Source organism: Pygocentrus nattereri, chromosome 1, assembly GCF_015220715.1.
Source record: "Pygocentrus nattereri isolate fPygNat1 chromosome 1, fPygNat1.pri, whole genome shotgun sequence".
Taxonomy (NCBI): domain Eukaryota; kingdom Metazoa; phylum Chordata; class Actinopteri; order Characiformes; family Serrasalmidae; genus Pygocentrus; species Pygocentrus nattereri.
In genome coordinates this window covers 40,142,814-40,162,517 of record NC_051211.1, presented here as the reverse complement: position 1 = coordinate 40,162,517, position 19,704 = coordinate 40,142,814, and the positions used below count along the sequence as shown (strand labels likewise).

Here is a 19,704-nt window from a genome sequence, read left to right as displayed (position 1 = left end):
CCACTGAGATTCAGGGGCCAAAGTAATGGATAGGGCTAAGGAGAGGAGTAGACATGACACCCGCTGTCGGGTTTCTGGTGTCTCTGGTAGATAAGTTGGATACACACAGATGGGGCAAGTGCAATTAAAGGTCAATTAGTTCTCACATGCTGCCGCTCTGTCTGTGCTTTTAGTGCTGTGCTGCCTGGCTGCAGATAGCAAGCAGACACATGCTTTGCCTGCCTGAGTGTTTGACAGCTCTTTTGAACAAAGAAAGAAGGAACTAGTAAAACTTGCATGTAAACAATATTAGACATGTACATTTGTAAGGTTTCTAAAGAGTCCAGGTGGTCTGCGGCCTCTCCAGGCTTTTCTCTAGATACTACTAGTTTGTAGACAGCTAGAATAATTTTATATGTGTATCTACTACAAAGTTGTTTTTATATCACTAAAAAACGTTTGAATGATAGTCAACTTTTGTATTTCTTATCTGAGTATAAAATGTGAGAGTTTTATTTTTAATTACATTCTAATTAAGCACTAACACTGCAAATGAACCAGCCTCAAATTACATAAACTTAAAGAGAGCAAATCACTGTGTGAAATGTGTTCTTGATTTGCTGAAATACCAGTTTCATGCATTATTCATTGATGTGAAACTTTTTGTTTTTGTGCCCTCTCTTCTCTGTCCACCATCCTTCCCTCCTCTCAGGAAGCTAAAGAAGCTCTTCCGTTCTCTGAAGGAGAAGAAAAGGGCGCCGGAGGAGCGTGTGGAGCAGACGGGCCGAGCTCTGCGCCAGTGGCACCTAGATTACAACCTGGAGCCCTTTGATGGCCTTACACCCGAATACATGGAGATGAGTGAGTGACCATCTGCTTTCCGACTGAATGAGGGCAAAACTTGGGTGAACACGTTCATGACTCCAAGCTTACCATTTTACAGATGAGCCTCAGGTCTTCAGTGTCATTCCGTGCGTTCAATGCAGCAGAATGTTTAAAATTACTTAAGATGTAACAGGATAAATAGCAACGAATAATCTAGGTGTGGAGTTAATAACAAAATTTACACAAGTCTGTTTACCAAGTTAAAACATCACAAAATAGCAGAAATGATCCAAGCGATACTTGCTTGTTTGTGAAACTCAGTAGAACAATATGAGGAGGACTGGTCCAGTTTAACCCCTTAGCTGCTAAAGTGCATGATGGTGACAGTTAAAAGAAGGAATGTGTCTTTTTTTAAACAGTAAACCAGAAAAAAATTGGCAAGACCGATGGCTGAGGCTGATGCCGATGCCAATACCAAAACAAGACTGAGTACAAATACTACCAAGACAAGTCCAACATAAGATAAGTCCAAGACAATTAAAAATGTCTCAAGACGTAAAAGTTGTGGCCTGTGCAAAAGTTACAGCACATGTTTTTTCCCCCGCAATATGTTCAGCTAAGCAAATAAATATGAACTGTGCATTATAATGTGCAGAAAATATTTTCTGTTTTCAACAACATATGTAATTTGACCAGGGTTGTTCAAACTATTGGATATATCTATGTATGTTTGAAGTCTAAAAGTTTACTGTTATAGGTACTCATTAGTCCATGGAGGAAATGTTGCAAGTTTGTTTTAGATTCTTTAAAAAGTGGTCATAATAAAATACAGTCTTAGGTATTTATGAGCTACGAGATGCTATAAGGATTCTGTTCTTAACAAATCTTTTAAATCTCAGTATTGCTATTTATGCCAAAGATTTTGGAGAAAGTGGTCTCAAATCTACTTTTCCCTACATTGGATTCAAAGAACATTTTCATATCATACAGTATCATAGCACTGAGACAGCTCTTTTAAGACACATTCACATTCTGACACATTGTTATTACTTCATCTCTTTTAGGAGTAAGATATATTTTACTGCCATCTTACCTGTAGGGTGCCCCAAAGATCCATTCTTGGTCCTATGTTATTTAAATGTAGAATTTTTTTTTTCATTTTTATGCACATACCACTCATCTGTGTCTATCTATAAAACGCCATGGGCCTAATTCACCAATATCTTTCTAAGTGTGTTCTTAAACGTGTTCTTGAGAAAGATCCTAAGAAAAAGTCAATGTCAGATTCATGTGTTCCTAAACTGCATCAAGCTGGTATCAGCAGATATTTGCCTTAAAAATGCTGCTATCTGACACAGACACTGGGATAAGTGTTGCACTTCATCTGCAATACTACTGTGGGTAGATGTTGTTCCTGTTTTTACATTTTATAAATCAGTATCAGCATTGGCAGATATGTAAAAATAAATATGGAATCTCAGCATTGGCCCACAATTCCCATTGTTTCCCATGGTTGCTATTCCTCCTAAAATGAGATGTGCATTTTCATTTTATAACACAGAGTATTAATCGTGGTTTTGTGTCATCATGCCTGGACTATTGTAATGATTTGTTTACCTCCCTTAGTCAAAGGCAATGTCGTATGTGTGAATTGTTAGCTCCCTATTCAAGTGTCAGGTCCTTCAGCACTTCTCATCACTGGCTTTTGGCTGTCCTAAGGATGATGCTGAAATGAAGGAAAGACTGTGTATTTCCTGCTTGCTCCCATAAGCTTTGGAACAGTCTTCCCTTTTGATATTAGACTCTCAGTGGCCACTCTTAAGAGACAGCTTAAGCCTTATTTTTATTGTTGGACTTGTAACCACATGCAGCATGTTTAATGTGTGCTTTAGTGTTTTTTTGTTTTCTGTGTGGGTTCTGTAGTGTGCTTTATATAAATAAGGATTACTTAATTACTTACTATTGCAAAATGCAAGAAATATTTGACGGAGAAAGAGAGAGGACATTGAACATGTTGACAAGTAGAAACCGTTCTTCAAACTACACCTCAGTGGAAAGACACAGCTCACAGGTAAGAGTATAGTCAGTGTTGGGCGTTTTTGAAGCATGCCCTCTGGCCTGATCTGCATAAACCATTGTTTTGTTGAAGAGAGAAAATAGCAAATGTCAGTCAAGTCAAACTTGGAAATGCCATTTCCCACAAAGGTTATGTTCCATCTGTGTCAGACTGGCAGACAAGCAGTATTGTGTTCTGTCACCCCAGCCAGGGACTGTAGATTATAATTTCTTTTCACAAAGGATTGTTGGTTACTTGGAATCTCTAATCTGGAGTCGTTGCACTATAGAGTTTCTCACAGATTTGAGTTGCTTTTAAAGAGAGACATTTGTTGTACAAATGGTGTTCTTAAAGAATAAATATAGGTAGCTGACACAGCTGCAGTCGAGACCTGGACTCAGAACAATACTAGCTGTGTGCTGTCAAAACAGGACCAAGGACTCTATTTCCCTGGTTATGAGGCAAGCACAAAATAAGGTGTAAAATATAAACGTATTCTTAGTGTTTTTTTTCTGTGACCGGTAGCACAGGCCTAAACAGGCTCAAATTTGAGTTGAGAGAGTGAACGCATTATCAAAAGGTTTGCTTAGGTGTGCTGCAGTGACAGCCTACAAGATCAACTCCTCTCATCCCATTTAAGAGCCACATGTGCTCTTAATGATACGAGTGCACTGCCTTCTTACAATTCTAAAATGTTATTTTATGGATATAGAAAAAAATTGGAAAAAGTTCAGATGACACAAATGTGATAAAATATACCAATCATCAAAGAAATTGCATACTTTTACAAAAATCACAATAAATAATATAATTTTCATTTGTTTATGCTGCCCTTCTATATTAAAAATATATTGGTGAAGTGGCGCAACAGATTATGTGGAGTAGCACAACAGTTACTTAGTTTGTTCAGAAAGGCTTGCTAAGGTAGTTAGTGAGTTCAAAAGAGCTAACTTCCTAACGTGTGTGGGTGTCTGGTGCATTTTAAAAAATATAAAAGCATAAGTCTATATTTTAGTCTTAATGTAAGCCTCTGTATCGGATGTTTACTGATCCAAATATATTCGGTTTGCTTCCTTCATTTCCGTAACGACTTAGAAACCTCTAGCGGCAAGCAGAGATCTGGCATGGCAAGAAAAAGTGCAAGTAGACGCATAACATTATACTGTTAGACTGCACTGAATGTAGGGCCCTAAGACTCTGATGTTCAACATCAACTCATCTAAAACTTTTAGTGTTGGTGAATTATTACTTTGCCTTTTTCTCAGGAGAATTGACACTGTGGTCTTGTCCACACTCATAAATCTCAAGACCAAGACTTGAAGTCCTCTGCTTCAGTCCCAGGCTCTAAAATGTACTGGTACTTGTCTCAAGGAATACAGTCTTCACTACAGCTCTGGAATCCAATTCTGTATTTAGACAGTTGAAATCTAATTTGCTTTACATTCCTATTCCTACATTTGAACTTTGAGCTTCACACTGTTTGCAAATGTACATAAATCAAAACGGAGAAGATCTTGATAAACTCTAAAAGTGTCAAAAGTAGCATTATGATTTATAGTAGGAGCATTTTAATGATGTTAAATATACAAATATAGGACATTTAATTCTTGAGTGTTGGCTTTAAATGTCAGCTCACGCTTGAGTTTAACATTTTGAACAAGACAACCAATTTAAGGCCATTTTTGTCAATGCAATTTTGAGCGTTCTTCTCTCTCTTCTTTTTGCCTCTTAAACCTTTTCATTTCCTCTCTTCATTATTAATGTGTGTGAAGGATAGTACATGACAGCACAACTCAGCTGTGACTGCTAGACCTACTCTGTCAGCAGTCTGCTGACTGACTCACCCCTGACTGTCCCTTTTTTGCAGACTTTGACTTATTAACACACCCTTTTATACCACTGCCTAACGTGAGCACATGTCTGATCATGAGCTATAACTAGAAAGCTAGAAGAGCTCTATGCCCCATGAAGGCAGTCTGTAAAATTATGTATAGCACTGAAAGATATTTTTGGTTCATCATTGTTTACCAGGCCATATTACAAATTGGTGAAGTTATAAGCATGAGCTAGTGTTGATAATGAGGCTTTAAAAAATCAGTTTAATCTGTTGTCTGTAATGATGAATACACGGTGAATAAACTCATGATGATATACAAATCAATATTGCTTTACATGCCAGGGCATCTTTTCCAGACTAATGTTTGGGGACCTTTTTCTAGGATATGCATTTCCATACATCATCTCACAGATTTGCAAATTACAAAGACACCTGATTGTGATCCTATTTAACTACAGCCTTGCTGTTCTGTGTCAACATAATACATATATTTATGAGGACAAATGGTGGATGAAGTACACAAATCATTTGAGTTCAATTAGAGATACCTAAGGTAAAATATTACTCCAGTAAAAGTAGAAGTTCCTCCCTTTAGACCTCGCCTTGAGTAAAGTAGAAAAATATTTGCCTTCAAATGTACTTAAGTATTGAAAGTAAAAGTACAAAAAGACTAATTATGACTTTAATGTTCTGTTACCATTTTTGTAAGAAGAGTCTTGCTTCATTAATTAAATGTCATTAATTAGTGACACTGATGTCTATTAAAATTATCATAGGAACAAAACACTGAAGGCAAACAGTTTCCATCAGGTGGAACCGAGTGGCTCTGAAATAACTCTTTGTGAACAGGCAAAGTTTTGGTGTAAGATTTATTTGCAACTTGGATACAAGTTTAAATTTATTAAAAATATGCTTTAAACTCAAATGTTTACAAATGAGTTTTCCTTTATTTTATTGAATCTGTAGATCTCTGTTCATAAAGATAAACTAGCAAAAACAAATTTACTATAAAATGAAAGTGTTTGTATAAATTCAGAAAAAAGACACATACCAATTTTTTACACTGCTGCACTGATGTTGAACTGTATGCTTATACTGGGTCAGTATGTCCAACAGGTCAAAACAAGCTCAAAACAAAGTGCACTCTGTGCCCTGATTGGTGCTCTTGCTTTGTGCTTCTTTTGATTTGACATGTTATGTTTTTATACACACATAGGCTGAAAAGAACAACAGATTTCCATTAATGTAGTGGAGTAAAAAGTAAGATATTTCACTTTGAAATGTAGTCGAGTGAAAGTAAAAATTTCTCAAAATGGAAATACTTCAGTAAAGTACAGATACATGAAAAAACTACTACTTCGCTTCTTAGCTACTAAGTAGCAAATTAATAGCATTGTCCAGTAATGTCATGGAGTACTAAAATTACTCTCCAAAGAGCGTGTACATGCTTAGGCTAATGTACAGAAAGTCAGCACCTCAGTAATATACAACAAAGATGATGGTGTAAAATGAGTCTGGTGTCTGAGGCCCACATTTTTTTAATCAGTTCAGGTTTTTATAAACACTGTGCTGTAGTGCAGTGTGAAAGCTTGCAACCCAGCCCGTGTTTATTGCTCTTCAGCATGATACTGAACGTTTGCAGATTGAACAGGCACAAGCATGATGAAAGTGAGCTCAAGGCACTTTATCTCTTCCGTCTGTTTGTTTGTGTGTTTTTTCTTCTTCTCCACACCCACAGTCATCCAGTTTGGCTTCGTCTCCCTTTTCGTGGCCTCCTTCCCTCTGGCTCCACTCTTTGCTCTCTTGAACAACATCATCGAGATCCGACTGGATGCTAAGAAGTTTGTCACTGAACTACGCAGGCCAGATGCAGTGAGAGCGAAAGATATCGGTACTGGATTTCATTTATACATGCCCTAAATGATCTAAAGAACAAATAGACAGTGTGGCTGTGTTCACATTATAAGCTTAGTGTAATACACATAGCCATGTATCAGATATTTAAGCTTATTTAATATCTAATCTGGGACTTTATTTGGAAGTTTTAGGTATGTGTTCAGCTCTAAAAAACTCAGATCTGTGTTATATTCAGGCAAAAATGTGTGCCACTTAACACTGTAATGTGAAGGTATCCTGTCTATTTAGCAACATGCAAGCAGTTTTGTGGAAGACGAACTGCTTTTGGAATTTGAATTCCATGTTAATTTTTCTCTTTCAGGAATCTGGTACAACATCCTTAGTGGCTTGGGCAAGTTTTCAGTAATCATCAACGTAAGTGTCAGTTCGATACCTTCGGCTGTATCTTTGCGCTTTTTATGACTGTAAATAAAACTGCACGTAAGCTGTAGGAAGAGTTGCTACAAATTACGAAAAAGTTTGTTCCCGACAGTGCAGTCTGATTGGTTGAGAAGCCTTTATCCTGTTCTGTTATTTTTTCACTTTAACTGTATTATTCCGGTGCGCACCAGTCACTAAGCACAAACTCTCATTACTTTAGCTCATGCAGAAATAGGAATAATGCAGCACAACTGGATTTCAAAATCCAAACAAGCTGTGATGGCGGAACAACTAAACAGACTAGAATTATCCAGAAACTAACAGAATATAGTTTATGGGCTGTGAAATGCAACAAACAGATATTTAGTATTAAAAGCTGAGCTGAACCTCGTAATGCACAAAAGGCTACTAGCTTTTTGGTGTAAGTGACAATATTAAAGCACATTTTATACGTCAGAGGCTTTTTTTTGTTTCACTTTTTTTCTGTTTTTGGAGAACTGTTGTATAAAAACAGTAGAACACTTGAGGTTGTGTGTTATTGTGCGTACAATTGCAAATGATCATGTACATAACTCACCTTCAGCTCAAGCCTATGATCGAATCACAGTTATCAATAATACACTCCCTCTCATCTTCTGTTGTTTGTCACACCCCTTTGAATTGAAGCGATGAACTGAAAGGAAAAAGAGTTTCCCCTTCTGTCATTCCATTCTGGGGGAGAGTATTGTGCCTCCCCATGATAGGCTGTGGGCCTGTAGCGAGGATTATTTTGCCTCAAATGTCAGATAAGCCCTGGATTACCGCCACTCTACTTAATATGGGCCAGAGATCTCAAAGGCAAACATATCATGGAATGCTTTGAAGTGTGCTCTCTAAAACAGGTTGCCCAAAATGGGGAAGAATATGATTTCAAGGTGCTGACTTTGTTTTTCCACTGTGTTTAACTATTGTACTTTCACACATGTCTCATGAGATATATCACATTTGATATGAACAGTAATAACGTCCAATAATAGGTACATTTGTTTTGAGAATTTTAAGAAAGGACAGCCTTTGTGCCTCCTTTTCATGCACCAAGTTCATTCGCCAAGGCCTGGCAAAGTTACTTTAATATAATTTAATAGAAATGTGATTTGTGAAGTATGAGAAAAATAAGCAAGCTGGACCTCAAGCCAGAGTGAATAGTGTAGAAGGGCTGCTTGTGGGAAAATGAGCAATGAATCATTTCATTGGGTCCAGCTGTGGTTGCTGATTTAACTCGCTGATTAGCAGATGCAAACTCTAAGCAAGGAGTCTTCTTGCTTTCCCTATTCCTTTTGATAATTATTATTTTGTTTGTAGCTCATTGAAAGATGTGGAGACATTCTGAACTTGTTTGTAGAAGCAGATATTTTATATGATTTTATGATATTTGTTTGATCTGTTATTGTGCATGCTCGAATCGGAGAAAGCAAATTTATTTTTTATGAAATATTTGTCATTGTTTGGATTTGAAATAAACAGAACTCAAACAAGATTCGAACCTACCAATACAGAATGTAGATTTAATCTACTTGTATTTCTTTATGTGATTAACTAATTTACTTGTGTAATTACATTTAAATAATTATGTAACATAATTCAATTACTGCAATAGATATAGCAATTTAAGAGTTTATTTATCTTTTTTTCATTTTTTTTCAGGCTTTTGTCATCTCCTTCACATCAGACTTTATCCCACGGCTGGTTTATCAGTACATGTACAGTGAGACTGGCACTATGCATGGCTTCATCGACCACACCCTGTCCTACTTCAATGTGAGCCATTTCAAAGCAGGCACAGCGCCTGCTTCATCTGCTGTCACAGTGTGCAGGTGAGGCCCTCAGCAGTAGTTTAATTCTTTCAGAGAATCATTATGGGTTCATAATCTGAGTGTTTACATTGGGTACATACAGCAGAGAATGCAAAGAAAGCAATGCTCACACAAGAAATGTGCTTCATAAGGAAATTGCATGAGAAACTGACACTGGATCTAAGCAGGTTGTTTAATTTAGCCTAAGCAGTTTAACTAAATTTAGTTGAACCAATTTAATTTCAAAGGTTGTTTGTTTCAAAAGTCACTGAGTAAATGAGTGGTCAGCAGCCATGTGATTTCATGGTTTCGTCCCATTTAACATGAGTCTAAAATAAACTTGTCCTGCACATCTTGCATACACTTAACTGTACAGGACCACATCATGGGAGTTCACATCTATTTTGCATCAGTTTCCCTGCATGCCCATACTGCCACGTCACTAGAACAGGTCACGCTATGCTTTTCTCAGCTTTACAGTTCACCTCTACAACACCCTACAGTGAGCTCAGCAAAATTGTCTCGCAGCTCCAGCTCTGTCTTTGTTTCAGTGGATGAGGTACAATGAAGATGGGAAAAGATGACTTCACACTCTCCTTTTAGCATGGGGCAGCTCGGATCTTAATGGGCTGGATGCTGTACTGGCCTTCCTCGTGGGCTTTAAATCTTTAATCGTGTATCAAAACACTGACATCATGCATTTGAAGCAATTGCTTCCCCATAATGGGCCAGTGGAATCCAGTGGAGGCCAGTGCAGGCCCACTATAGCTCAAGAATAAACTACTGTATCGTTGAGATTAGGGGTGTGCATTCTGACTAATTTTGATATTCGAGTACCCATAAGTGTTAATGAATAGACCATGTGTAAGAAAAAACTTTAGCTGAAATGAATGTAAGTGAGAGCATTAGTATTGCACAGAATAGCCAGTAAATTGTCAGTAGGTTGCAATATTGGATGAGTAATAAAGGCTTTTTCTTCCTGAAAGCCAATGACATAAACCTATGGTTAACCAGTACACCGGATGCTGACGAGTGCTCATTGTCTTCAGGTAGACAATGTGCCAATGTGTTAGCCTAATTAGTGATATAGCCACACCAGGCTGGTTGTCAGTTACATCCTTAATGATGCACGTCCTTGGCAGCACACTCATAGTAGTAAAGTTAATATAATACATTTGCTTGCTCACAAACTACAAGCAAACTCTACACATTTTAGTGTACTGTTAAAGCTGAATTGTTAGTCTGTTTGTTTTCTTTGTCTACCTGTGATGGAATGTAACCAACCCGAGTAGCGATTTCACAAATGCTTGAGTTTCTTGAGTTTCCATGCACATCCCTGTTTGATATCTGTTTGCATCGTGTGGCAGTGTTGAACTCTGTACATTTACATTTGTACGTTTCGTCTCGTCATTGCTTCTCTGTAACTGGTCTGGCAGGTAAGGATTACTTTGAACCCTGGCTAAAATTACATGGAGAATGCAAGGCAGTATTTACCCTTTTCCTCTATAATTCCTACAAAACAATTTTAGGAAAGTACGACTGACTGATTCTCCTGAATTTTTGAGTAACGTTCATGACTGCATTCAAGTTTCCAACTAATCCAGCTGTTTGATGCTTGAGAGGAAGCAAATCAGACAAATGATATGTTTCTGCTACTGAACTGGAATGGACATTTTCGTTTTCCAAATCACATACATGGTCAGTTTGCGTGGGACAACAATTGCTGCAGTCATAAACAATATTTATACCCATCTATCTTCAGTCTTTTGTGTCTTTTCCTGTTTTCTTGTGATAAGCTGATGAAAGGTAGCAGCAGAGATAAGCCTCAGATAATACATCTGTAATTGGCAGGGAAATATCCTCAGGATAGGGTGTAGGGTGGGTAGAAGTGGTAGCTTAGAATTAATTAAAAGACAGTAACAGAGTGAGAGACGCATATAGTCCTCCATCATACACTCCGAAGTGTAAGATCTAGATGGCTGCTTTAATATGTTTGGTGGCTTTGATGATGCAAGCTGGAGGGCAGTGGTAAAGAATGCTGTTATCAGAGACAGACGGACTCTGCTGGTGCAGACAGTTGGGAACAGGATGACCCCTATGCTGGCACATTTTAGCCACTCTCCCCAGAGACTTTAGTGGCACCATGATGTCAGGGTTTTACCACCCCTCTGTGTTTGGTGTGTATGTGTGTGTATGCGAGGGAAAGAACGAAGGAAGTCGTGAGGAGGGGTAGTGGTGGTATTGCTGTTTACATGCCATAAATATTCTTTCTAAATACCGTGAAATATTCAGTGGTTATGGATGACCAAATCAAGTAATTCTTGATCTCTGCTATATATGCAGTTTTTGCTGAAATAGCTCTACATAAATGAAGAGTTTCAGCCCTAGAAATGATGTCTCCAGACGAAGATTGCTGCTTGTTTTAGGCAATATAAACCTTACACGTCTTACACGTTCCTAGAATATTACTGTATATGGCAATGAAATCAAATAGTAGCAGTGTGGCTCCTCACTGAAGCTTTACTGTTTTGATAATTCAGTACAGGAAATAAAAACACTGGGGAACCTGCTAGGTTACGGCTAATTTAATCTAATGCTATGAAAACTTGAAGGTTCAGCCGTACTCTGTATGGTTTTTATTGACTTTGCTGATCGTATCTGTCCCTTAGGGTCTTATAATCACATTCTTAGCGCAGCAGTATCTGATGACTTTTGACACTGAAACATCAACATTTTGTTCTGTAACTATTTTCTAATGGCTTATGACAACCTGAAAGCTGTAAAGAGGTTTTTCTGCACTCTTTGCTTGAGTTGATCTTAGAACCTGACACAAAAAACATGGTGTGGGGCTCCATGATCACAGTCACAAGTAGGTGTTGAGAGAAAAGCCACAGTTTTCTTGCCTTCCTAGCCCTTTAAAGGGTCTACTCTAAATCTCCTGGAATGATTAATAAGGATGTCTTATTGTTTTTCACCATGTAGCACTCTGAAAGAATGTGTGAAGCATGTGCTACTGATTTGCGCACTATTTTTATTTCTGGACAGCAAAACAGCTCACTGTTGAAGAAAGCTGCCTTAAATACCCCCCAACAACATCCCCGCCCCAACACCCCCCCCTACCCCCCCCGGTCCCCCGGTCCCCCTCCAAATGTTTAACTGCAGTTTGGTCTGTAGGTACAAGGACTACAGAGAGCCACCCTGGTCGTCGGAGCCGTACCAGTTCTCCAGACAGTACTGGGCAGTCCTAGCAGCTCGACTTGCCTTTGTCATACTCTTCCAGGTACGGATTTTGAGTTACAGGGGTATAAATCTCTGATCTTACGGTGTTTTCAGTGTAATCCTTTAGAAATTATTCTGTGGTTCAGGCTTCAGATTTCACCACATTTTAATAATGCTGGGATGATTATTATTTTTAATAATAATAAAAATATGTTGGAAACTGAGTGAAATCAAAGGAGAAAAACTCTCCCATACTAAGTTACTTGATTTATTTATTTAAGTATTGCTAATTTATTCACTAATAATGGTCACTAAGACCATTAAAACTTAATGGTTTGTCATTTTTTGGCTTGGACCTTTTTTGGGGTGTAGGAGTGTACTTTACCATCCCTATAATCAATTGTAGTTGTTTTCACTTTCGCCACCTTCAGGTTGATGCATCGCAGTGCATTGATGCATTTGTACACTGTTCAGCTGCCTCCATCCACCAAAATCCTCTTTCACTGCAACTCACTTAGAATGAGTAAAAGGAGGCCTTCTCTTTTTGTCTTGGAGAGAAATATTTTTTTCATCCCATCAGATTTTGTCCAGGCATTGCTTTTACAACTGTGCTTTTTGGACTATGTGATTTACTTTAACATATGTCCCAGAGAGTTGCTGATTAGCCACTGCAGCAAAGTGAGGTCAAGCTTTCTTAAAATGCACTGCCCTGTATTTATGACTCTCGTTTATGATGTTGGTTTTCCTCCATAAAAATGCTGCTAATTGTGTAATTTAGGTTTCAAAGACCAGATGCTGACAACAGAACATACTGTATGTGCTTTAGTACTTTTATTGGGGGAAAGAAATACATTTTGGCCAGGTGTTATAGTAGTACCCCCAGTTCGGAAGTGGGACGAATGTGGGGAAAAGAGCAAAAATATTTTATTTAACCATTATTTAAATGGATTAAACAAGATTCTGTGTTTAAAATGCAAAATAGTACCATTAATCTTTACAGTGTACTGGCAAAAGGGGTATATTACTAATTGTCTGTTTGAAGAAGCTTAATTTATCCATTTTAAATGTCGTTTTAAATGTAAAATAATTTGAAATTAATGGAATGTAATTGGAATATGTTGCTGGTATTGCATAATCCTTCAGATTATGTTACTATTTGCATTTTTAATCAGTAAGCTGTAACAGAACACATTTTGAAAGTAACCTTCCCAGCCCCTGTATGTTAGTAATCATTGCTCGTAACAGATAACATTCGCACAAGACAAATGAGTGAAATATAACACCATGACGTCCTGTCGGCTTAAAGAAACACACATTAAGAGATATTCTGTCTGCATTCTAAAATATTCTATTGTTTTCTTCCTGCTCCACCCTCTTATGGTCACCCTCTCACCCCCCTCCCCACTGCCTAAAGCAATAAAGCATTAAGGGGTGGATGTTTTAGCTGGTTTTACTGACAAGAGATGAGTTTTAGCTGTTTTTGAAGTTGAGAAGATAAGTTCACATGTTCATTTGTGTGCATACCAGAACCTGGTGATGTTCATGGGCGTGCTGGTAGCATGGGTGATCCCAGATGTTCCCAAGAACATCAGCGAGCAGCTGAAGCGAGAGAAGACACTGCTGGTGGATGTCTTTATGAATGAGGAGAAGGAGAAGCTCCAGCTCATCCAAAGCCTCTTCTCCAAAGAGGCCACGCAGACCCGGCAACAGCAATCCCCACTGTCCCAGCTGGCACAGAACGCCTTGGAACCGCAGCTTCCCCTGCCTCACCTGGCCCAGACTGACGACCCAGTTGCTGCAGGAGCCACCATCCCATTGACCGCACGGTCCCGCACCCGTCCCCGCGCCGCCAGCTTCAGCCAATTCACCCGTCAGGGTTCCACATCGCCCCACAGTGAGGCAGGCAGGCACACGGCCGTGTGAGCGTAGGGAGGGGGGCGTCACCAGGCCAATCAATCTTCAGAGAGCCCAGAGTGCTGGGAGTGGATGACTTAGGAGAGGAGAAGAAAGGAGGAGGGCAGTGCTGAGCTCTCCATTGAGTTTGTTAAGGGGGGGCATGGCACCCTCTATGCAGTGTTTTCTCACTGAAGCAAAAGCAAGAGAGGTCATTATTTATGTAATCCCTGTACTGTAATGTCTGAAGCATATGTCCACAGGCGGCATGTTTTATTTTATTTCTTTTTAAAGCCGTGATGTGTCCACGGAATTTGCAGAGGAGTCAAAATCATCCTGGCCAAGGGGCAGAGGCTTTGTAGAATGGCTTGCAGTCATTCCACGCACAGTTGAGGCAGACACTGGAGTAGGAGTGGGATTCTGACAGACTCTTATCCTAGGGGCCTCTTGCACATTTTGGAATGTTTATTTTTCTCCCCATCTGTTATAAGACTAAGAGGAAGAGTTTTTTTTTTTTGGCTCAACTCAAAAACTAAAGTGCGGATCTGGTCCATACTCATGGCGATCATTGCACAATTTGTGGAACTACACAAACACAAACTGCTTTGCAAATTTTATGAGATGTAGCGTATCACAGCAAATAATTATAACTTTTCATTTTCTCAGGTAATGACATCACTGTAGGTTTTATTTGTTTATCAGAATAATGTGACATCTCTTCGTTTAATAGAGATTATGAAACTTGTCAGTCAATAAGAGATAAGGAACAAAAACTGTACTTTAATGCACAAATTGTATTGTACAAAAATCAATACATAATACAGTGAGTGTCAAATGTGTCAAATGTTGTTACAGATCTCTCTCTTTAAAGATGCAAATCCTCATAGACAGCACACAATGACTTGTTCAGTTTGCTGATAGGTAAATAAGGCCATGAGGCATGCCACTGAGGTCTGTCTTAAGGTGTCTTTTAAGGTCCATTGATAAGATCCATGTATGTGTTAGGGCCATGTGGTAAGTCCTGGACTTTTGCAGCTTATTGTAATTGATGACTGTTTTTTTTTTTTAAATGGACTTCAGTTGCAATGCACCTCATCCACTGAGAAATCATAGGTTGATAGGATGAGAATCATAAGATGTAAAACAAAATATATTTAAAAAAACACAAGAGTGATGGCATGCCTGGTCTACCATGCTCAGCTTTTTAAAACTGCTGTGTAATTTTGCACAGACTTTGGGACATCAGAAATGCGCATGATAATCACTTTGAGGGCTTGGCCTCTATTTTTGGCTTCTATACCCCTTAGGTTTAGATAGCCATGCAACTATGAGCAAGTAAATGTGCTTCCCTTTACGTGACCACAAATTTCAGGTATTTAGGCACTCAGCGCCCTGTTGCTTAGATTGCTATATGAGGCTATAATTTTAGAATCACAATGGTAAAACTAAATGAGTGTCAGATCTTGTTACAGATTTCTCTCTGAGTTTGCTCATAGGAAACCCTGTGAGTCTTTTGGGCAATGGATTGTAGGTATAAAACATAGGTCTTTTAAGCAGGGTAAGATCCACTGTATGTCCTTTGGCCCATGTAACAAGTACTTTGACTCTTACAATTCATTGTAATTGGCTGCTGCATTCTTTAATGTACCTCTGTGGTATGGGTTAGCTACCATTCAGCACATCTCACCTTAAAAAGACCAGTCAATATTCATTATCTGCTAAGAAGTTAAGTGGACACAAGTGCTGTCAACCACATATAGAGCTTATAACTTTATAGATGGAAAGTTAAGGGAACATTAACTTAATCTCTTCTGAGCTCTTAAATATACCATGGCATCTTTTCCTGATGATTTTATATCTTAGCAGTTGGCAGACCGCTGACTGTGTTTATGCTTCTGGGGCAGTTTATGTACCCATAAACTTCCCCTTGGTTTGGCCATCATCAGTTAGGGTAGGATTGCCATGTAACAGGAGGCTGGAGGAGGAAGACCAACATCTGGCCATCACTCTCTCCATTTCTCAAAGGACCAACAGGACTTAATACTCATGCAAGAAGAATAAACACATTTAATCCCAATTACGTGCAAGCAGATTTCCTTCCATGCTGCCAGGTCAGTGTGTTTGCATTCTTTAGAGGAATTGGCACTGCATCTGTTTGGGGCATATGACATTCCTGAATGTAGAATTTTCACATCAGGATGATACACACTGTGATTGCGGAAGCGACAGACCTGTAGATGATGATCTTTTGTTTGGACCTGTCAGTTCAAACATATTTTACTTTCAAGTCACCTCAAATAGCAGTGTGCCTTTTTTATTCAGCTGCAGATATTCTACATTCTGTGGTCTACATAGTTTCAGTAAAGCAACCAAGCTGGGTGCTGGAAAAGGTTCCATAATTGCATTAGAAGTTGCCTGAAAAGCATAAAAACAGCTGTGAATCAAAATTAAAGTCTTCAGGATGGCATGCTCTGAGGACGGGTGGAGCGTTCAGACCTGTCAAAATTAACCAAACTAAAGAGAATGTTTGTTCTCCAAACCAAACAAGGTAAGTGAAAGCGCCTTAAAACAAAAAATGTGTGGTTTGAAGGTAGCCACTGCTCCAGTCACATCAAAACAGTTTTTTATTATTTATACCATATGAAAACACCATATGAAAGCACAGAAATGGTCTATAATTGCTTGGAGCTAAATCTGTTTCTATTAATGTACATTACAGTAAAAAAAAAAACATTTTTTACTTCTACAAAGATAGCATTCTCAAAGATACATGATTGTGTTGGGACAGCTGTGACATTTAGAAAAGATGTTGATGTATCAGGCCTCAGATCTTTTATATAACAAAGTTTTTCTGTAACTTGTTTCATGTCCTCAGGGCACACAGAGCAGAACCCCTGTTGCACACTGATCTGCCCTTACCCACCTGCTGCAAGCCCCTGGCTCTGGTCAGATGTATCTTGTTGATGACATGTGTAATCTTCCCCAAAGCCTCTTGTCATCATGTGAAGCTGGGATACAAGCAAAGGGCCAGCTTCACCTTGTAATTATAATCTGTTCTCTTTTCTTTCTGACAGGAGTGGCTGATGACTGAGTAACCTTATAAAGCTCTAGTCAGCATGTGATTTGTTTGGCAAATGACTTGGTTGGCATGCTGAGCTGTGTCTGGGTGTACTCCTTGTACTGTGCTTGTACTCCTGTAGTGGTAGTTTTATTAAAGACACAGACCATAAACTGAGACACTCTGTCAAGTCTAAGGTACCATTCGCATTAGCAGATTTCCTTCCATGCTGCCAGGCCAATGCATTTGCATTCTTTAGAGGAATTGGCACTGCATCTGTTTGGGGCATATGAAATTCTTGAATATAGAAATTTCACATCAGGGTGACACACACTGTCATTGTGGAAGTGACAGACCTATAGATGATGATCTTTGTTTGGACCTGTCAGTTCAAACATGTTTCACCATCAAAGATCATGGTGCAATAAGTGTGATGTCAGGCATTTTTGTAATAGAATCATTCACTGGCAAAGAGCCGAAAGAGTCATAGGAGCAGTAGGTGGAGATCAGTGCTGGGAACCTGTCTGCTTCTCTCCCTTTAGGCATTTTTCACAGGGTTAGGCAGGGTGCAGGGTTCTCCATGAAAATACTGAAGTGAATGCAATAAGCTGAAAGGACTTTACAGTGGGGATCAAAGTAGACAGACACTAAACCGTCCCTGAAAACATCTCCCGGAGTTGTGTTGTGTCTGTCTCCGAATGTGTTGTTTTATAAAAATGAAAGGCCCGTTATGTGGTTTAGTTATTTATGATGCTCATTATGTTTTATCCCATTTCCCCACTGCATATCAATATATATGGTCATGTGTTCCTTGGAGCTGGACGTATTTCCAAAAGCTGGAGAATGAGGGTTGCATGCTGAGTTTCAAAGCTGAGGCACAGAGGAACAGCACTCAGATCTTCCTCCCAGAATTCCCTCCAGGGCATCTACTCTTTCTCTGGAGATGTTACATACTTGTGTTTCACATGGTTTCAAGTGTTGGCTTCAACTTCGAATTTTTCCATTTTGTGTAGGTGTGTGAGTTTGTGATTTTCAGGAAAAATGTCCTGACTTTGTAGGGAAAACGGAGAAAAACAAGACTCACCTACATAACCAATGACATGGCCCTAATTCTGTGAAGTGCTGCCTACAAAAGCTATATGTTTAATTTTTGAATGTGTGTGTGTGTGTGTGTGTGTGCGTGCATGCATGTGTGTACAAGTGTCTCCAGATTACTCCATTTTGAATGTGTAGGTACACATGTGCACCACATAAGCCTTGCCTGTAGCACATTCTTTTGTCGAGTTGACGAAACCTCGAACTGACCTGATTGGTCTCAAGTGATCTCCACTGACCTCCTCTTTCATTTCCCTTGACGGTATTTCTGACTCTTAGTGCAGCTGTGGAGGAGCCTTTTTCATCCAGAAGTACCGCCTAGAAAGGCTCAGTGTTTGTTGTGCTGCAAAGAATTAGGGCACAATAAAATGAGCTGAAAGAGCCTTAAAAGGTAAGATGAGTTTAATATTAAGAAATAAAGAGTGGGGTTGATCGCACAAAGCCATTTGCGTGATAGTGCAGCTAGAGGACAGAACAAAATATCCTGAAATTACGATCAGTTAAGTGTTTCATTTCCAATGGAATTTGGCAAGAATTGGGCCGTAGAGTTCAGCAGGTTTTTACAAATAGCAGAAAAGCATTCCATGCACTTACTTAGTATGTTATAGTTTATATTGTTTATGGTTTTGATTATGTGCTCACTGTGCGAGATGTATCATTTACAGCCTCAAAACAGATATGCAGTGTTAATTGAAACACAACCATCGTATTTGATGCAGGATGTTTTCAATTTTTATTTTATTTGCGCAATCTGTGTCAGATTATGCTGCACAGCTTAACATAAGATGAATTAAAATAGTAACAGACGAGTATTTTAGAGTAGAGCAGCCATGGCTGAGGCAGATTGTGATGTTTTGTGATGTCTGTATTTGTGTAACAAAGAGAGAGAGAATGTGTGTGTGTGTGTGTGTGTGTGAGAGAGAGAGAGAGAGAGAGAGAGACAGAGAGAGAGAGAGAGAGAGAGACACTAGACCCTGGCATTTTCCTGCCCTCAGGGTCCAGACACGCCGCAACATGACTCCCCAGATTCTCCTTTATTTAATACTAGACCTGCACTGCTGGAAATGCTAGAGCCCCTCCACATATACACCTCTTTCTCTTCTCTCTTTCTTTTGTCTTTCTTTTGCTTTTCACACTTTTCCCATAGTTGTTAGGATCCATTGAAAGTTCTCGAAGAAGGCACACAAATCTACATAGCAGGAGCCACATGTGTAAGGATCACACCTGTTTTAAAGACTAACTGCAAAGCCTCACCTCCCACAGTTCCATCTGAAATCTGGTATAGTCCTTTAAGGCGCTCCTCATGGGTGTCACATGTTTATCTTAGCACTTCATTGTCACTCTGTGTTAATTTGTCACTTGGCCATTTTCTTGCCAGCTGTGATCCTCATTGCTTCACCAAGAGCTCTATTTATCTCCTATTAGCCACACTGCAGTGATGTAATTAGAGATCAATCTGATACCAGGAAAGTGCTGGATTGGATATCAGAGGGGGGAAAGTATGGATCCAATACGGTAACAAACCTATCCTGAAATATTACTCCCACTGTTTTGTGTGTATTTTTCTCTGTGGGGTAGTAGACTGTTTGAGCAGTGTAAGCATCATAGCCCTCTTTTAAGTGCTCATCCTGAG

General features: G+C 39.1%; 1 protein-coding gene across 3 annotated transcripts in view; it reads left to right on the top strand.

Moving 5' to 3' along the window:
• Positions 1–15,995, top strand: part of ano2b (anoctamin 2b) — a 69,294-nt gene extending 53,299 nt beyond the window's left edge. For 2 of the 3 annotated variants that reach the window (XM_017693985.2, XM_017693984.2), the window contains 6 exons: positions 692–840; positions 6,436–6,588; positions 6,916–6,968; positions 8,658–8,827; positions 11,981–12,086; positions 13,553–15,995. In XM_017693985.2, the coding sequence (XP_017549474.1) occupies positions 692–840; positions 6,436–6,588; positions 6,916–6,968; positions 8,658–8,827; positions 11,981–12,086; positions 13,553–13,948 (1,027 nt within the window). In that variant the 3' untranslated portion in view covers positions 13,949–15,995. The remainder of the gene's footprint in view (positions 1–691; positions 841–6,435; positions 6,589–6,915; positions 6,969–8,657; positions 8,828–11,980; positions 12,087–13,552) is intronic. The other variant, XM_017693986.2, reaches the window with a different exon arrangement.
• Positions 15,996–19,704: the final 3,709 nt, after the last annotated feature.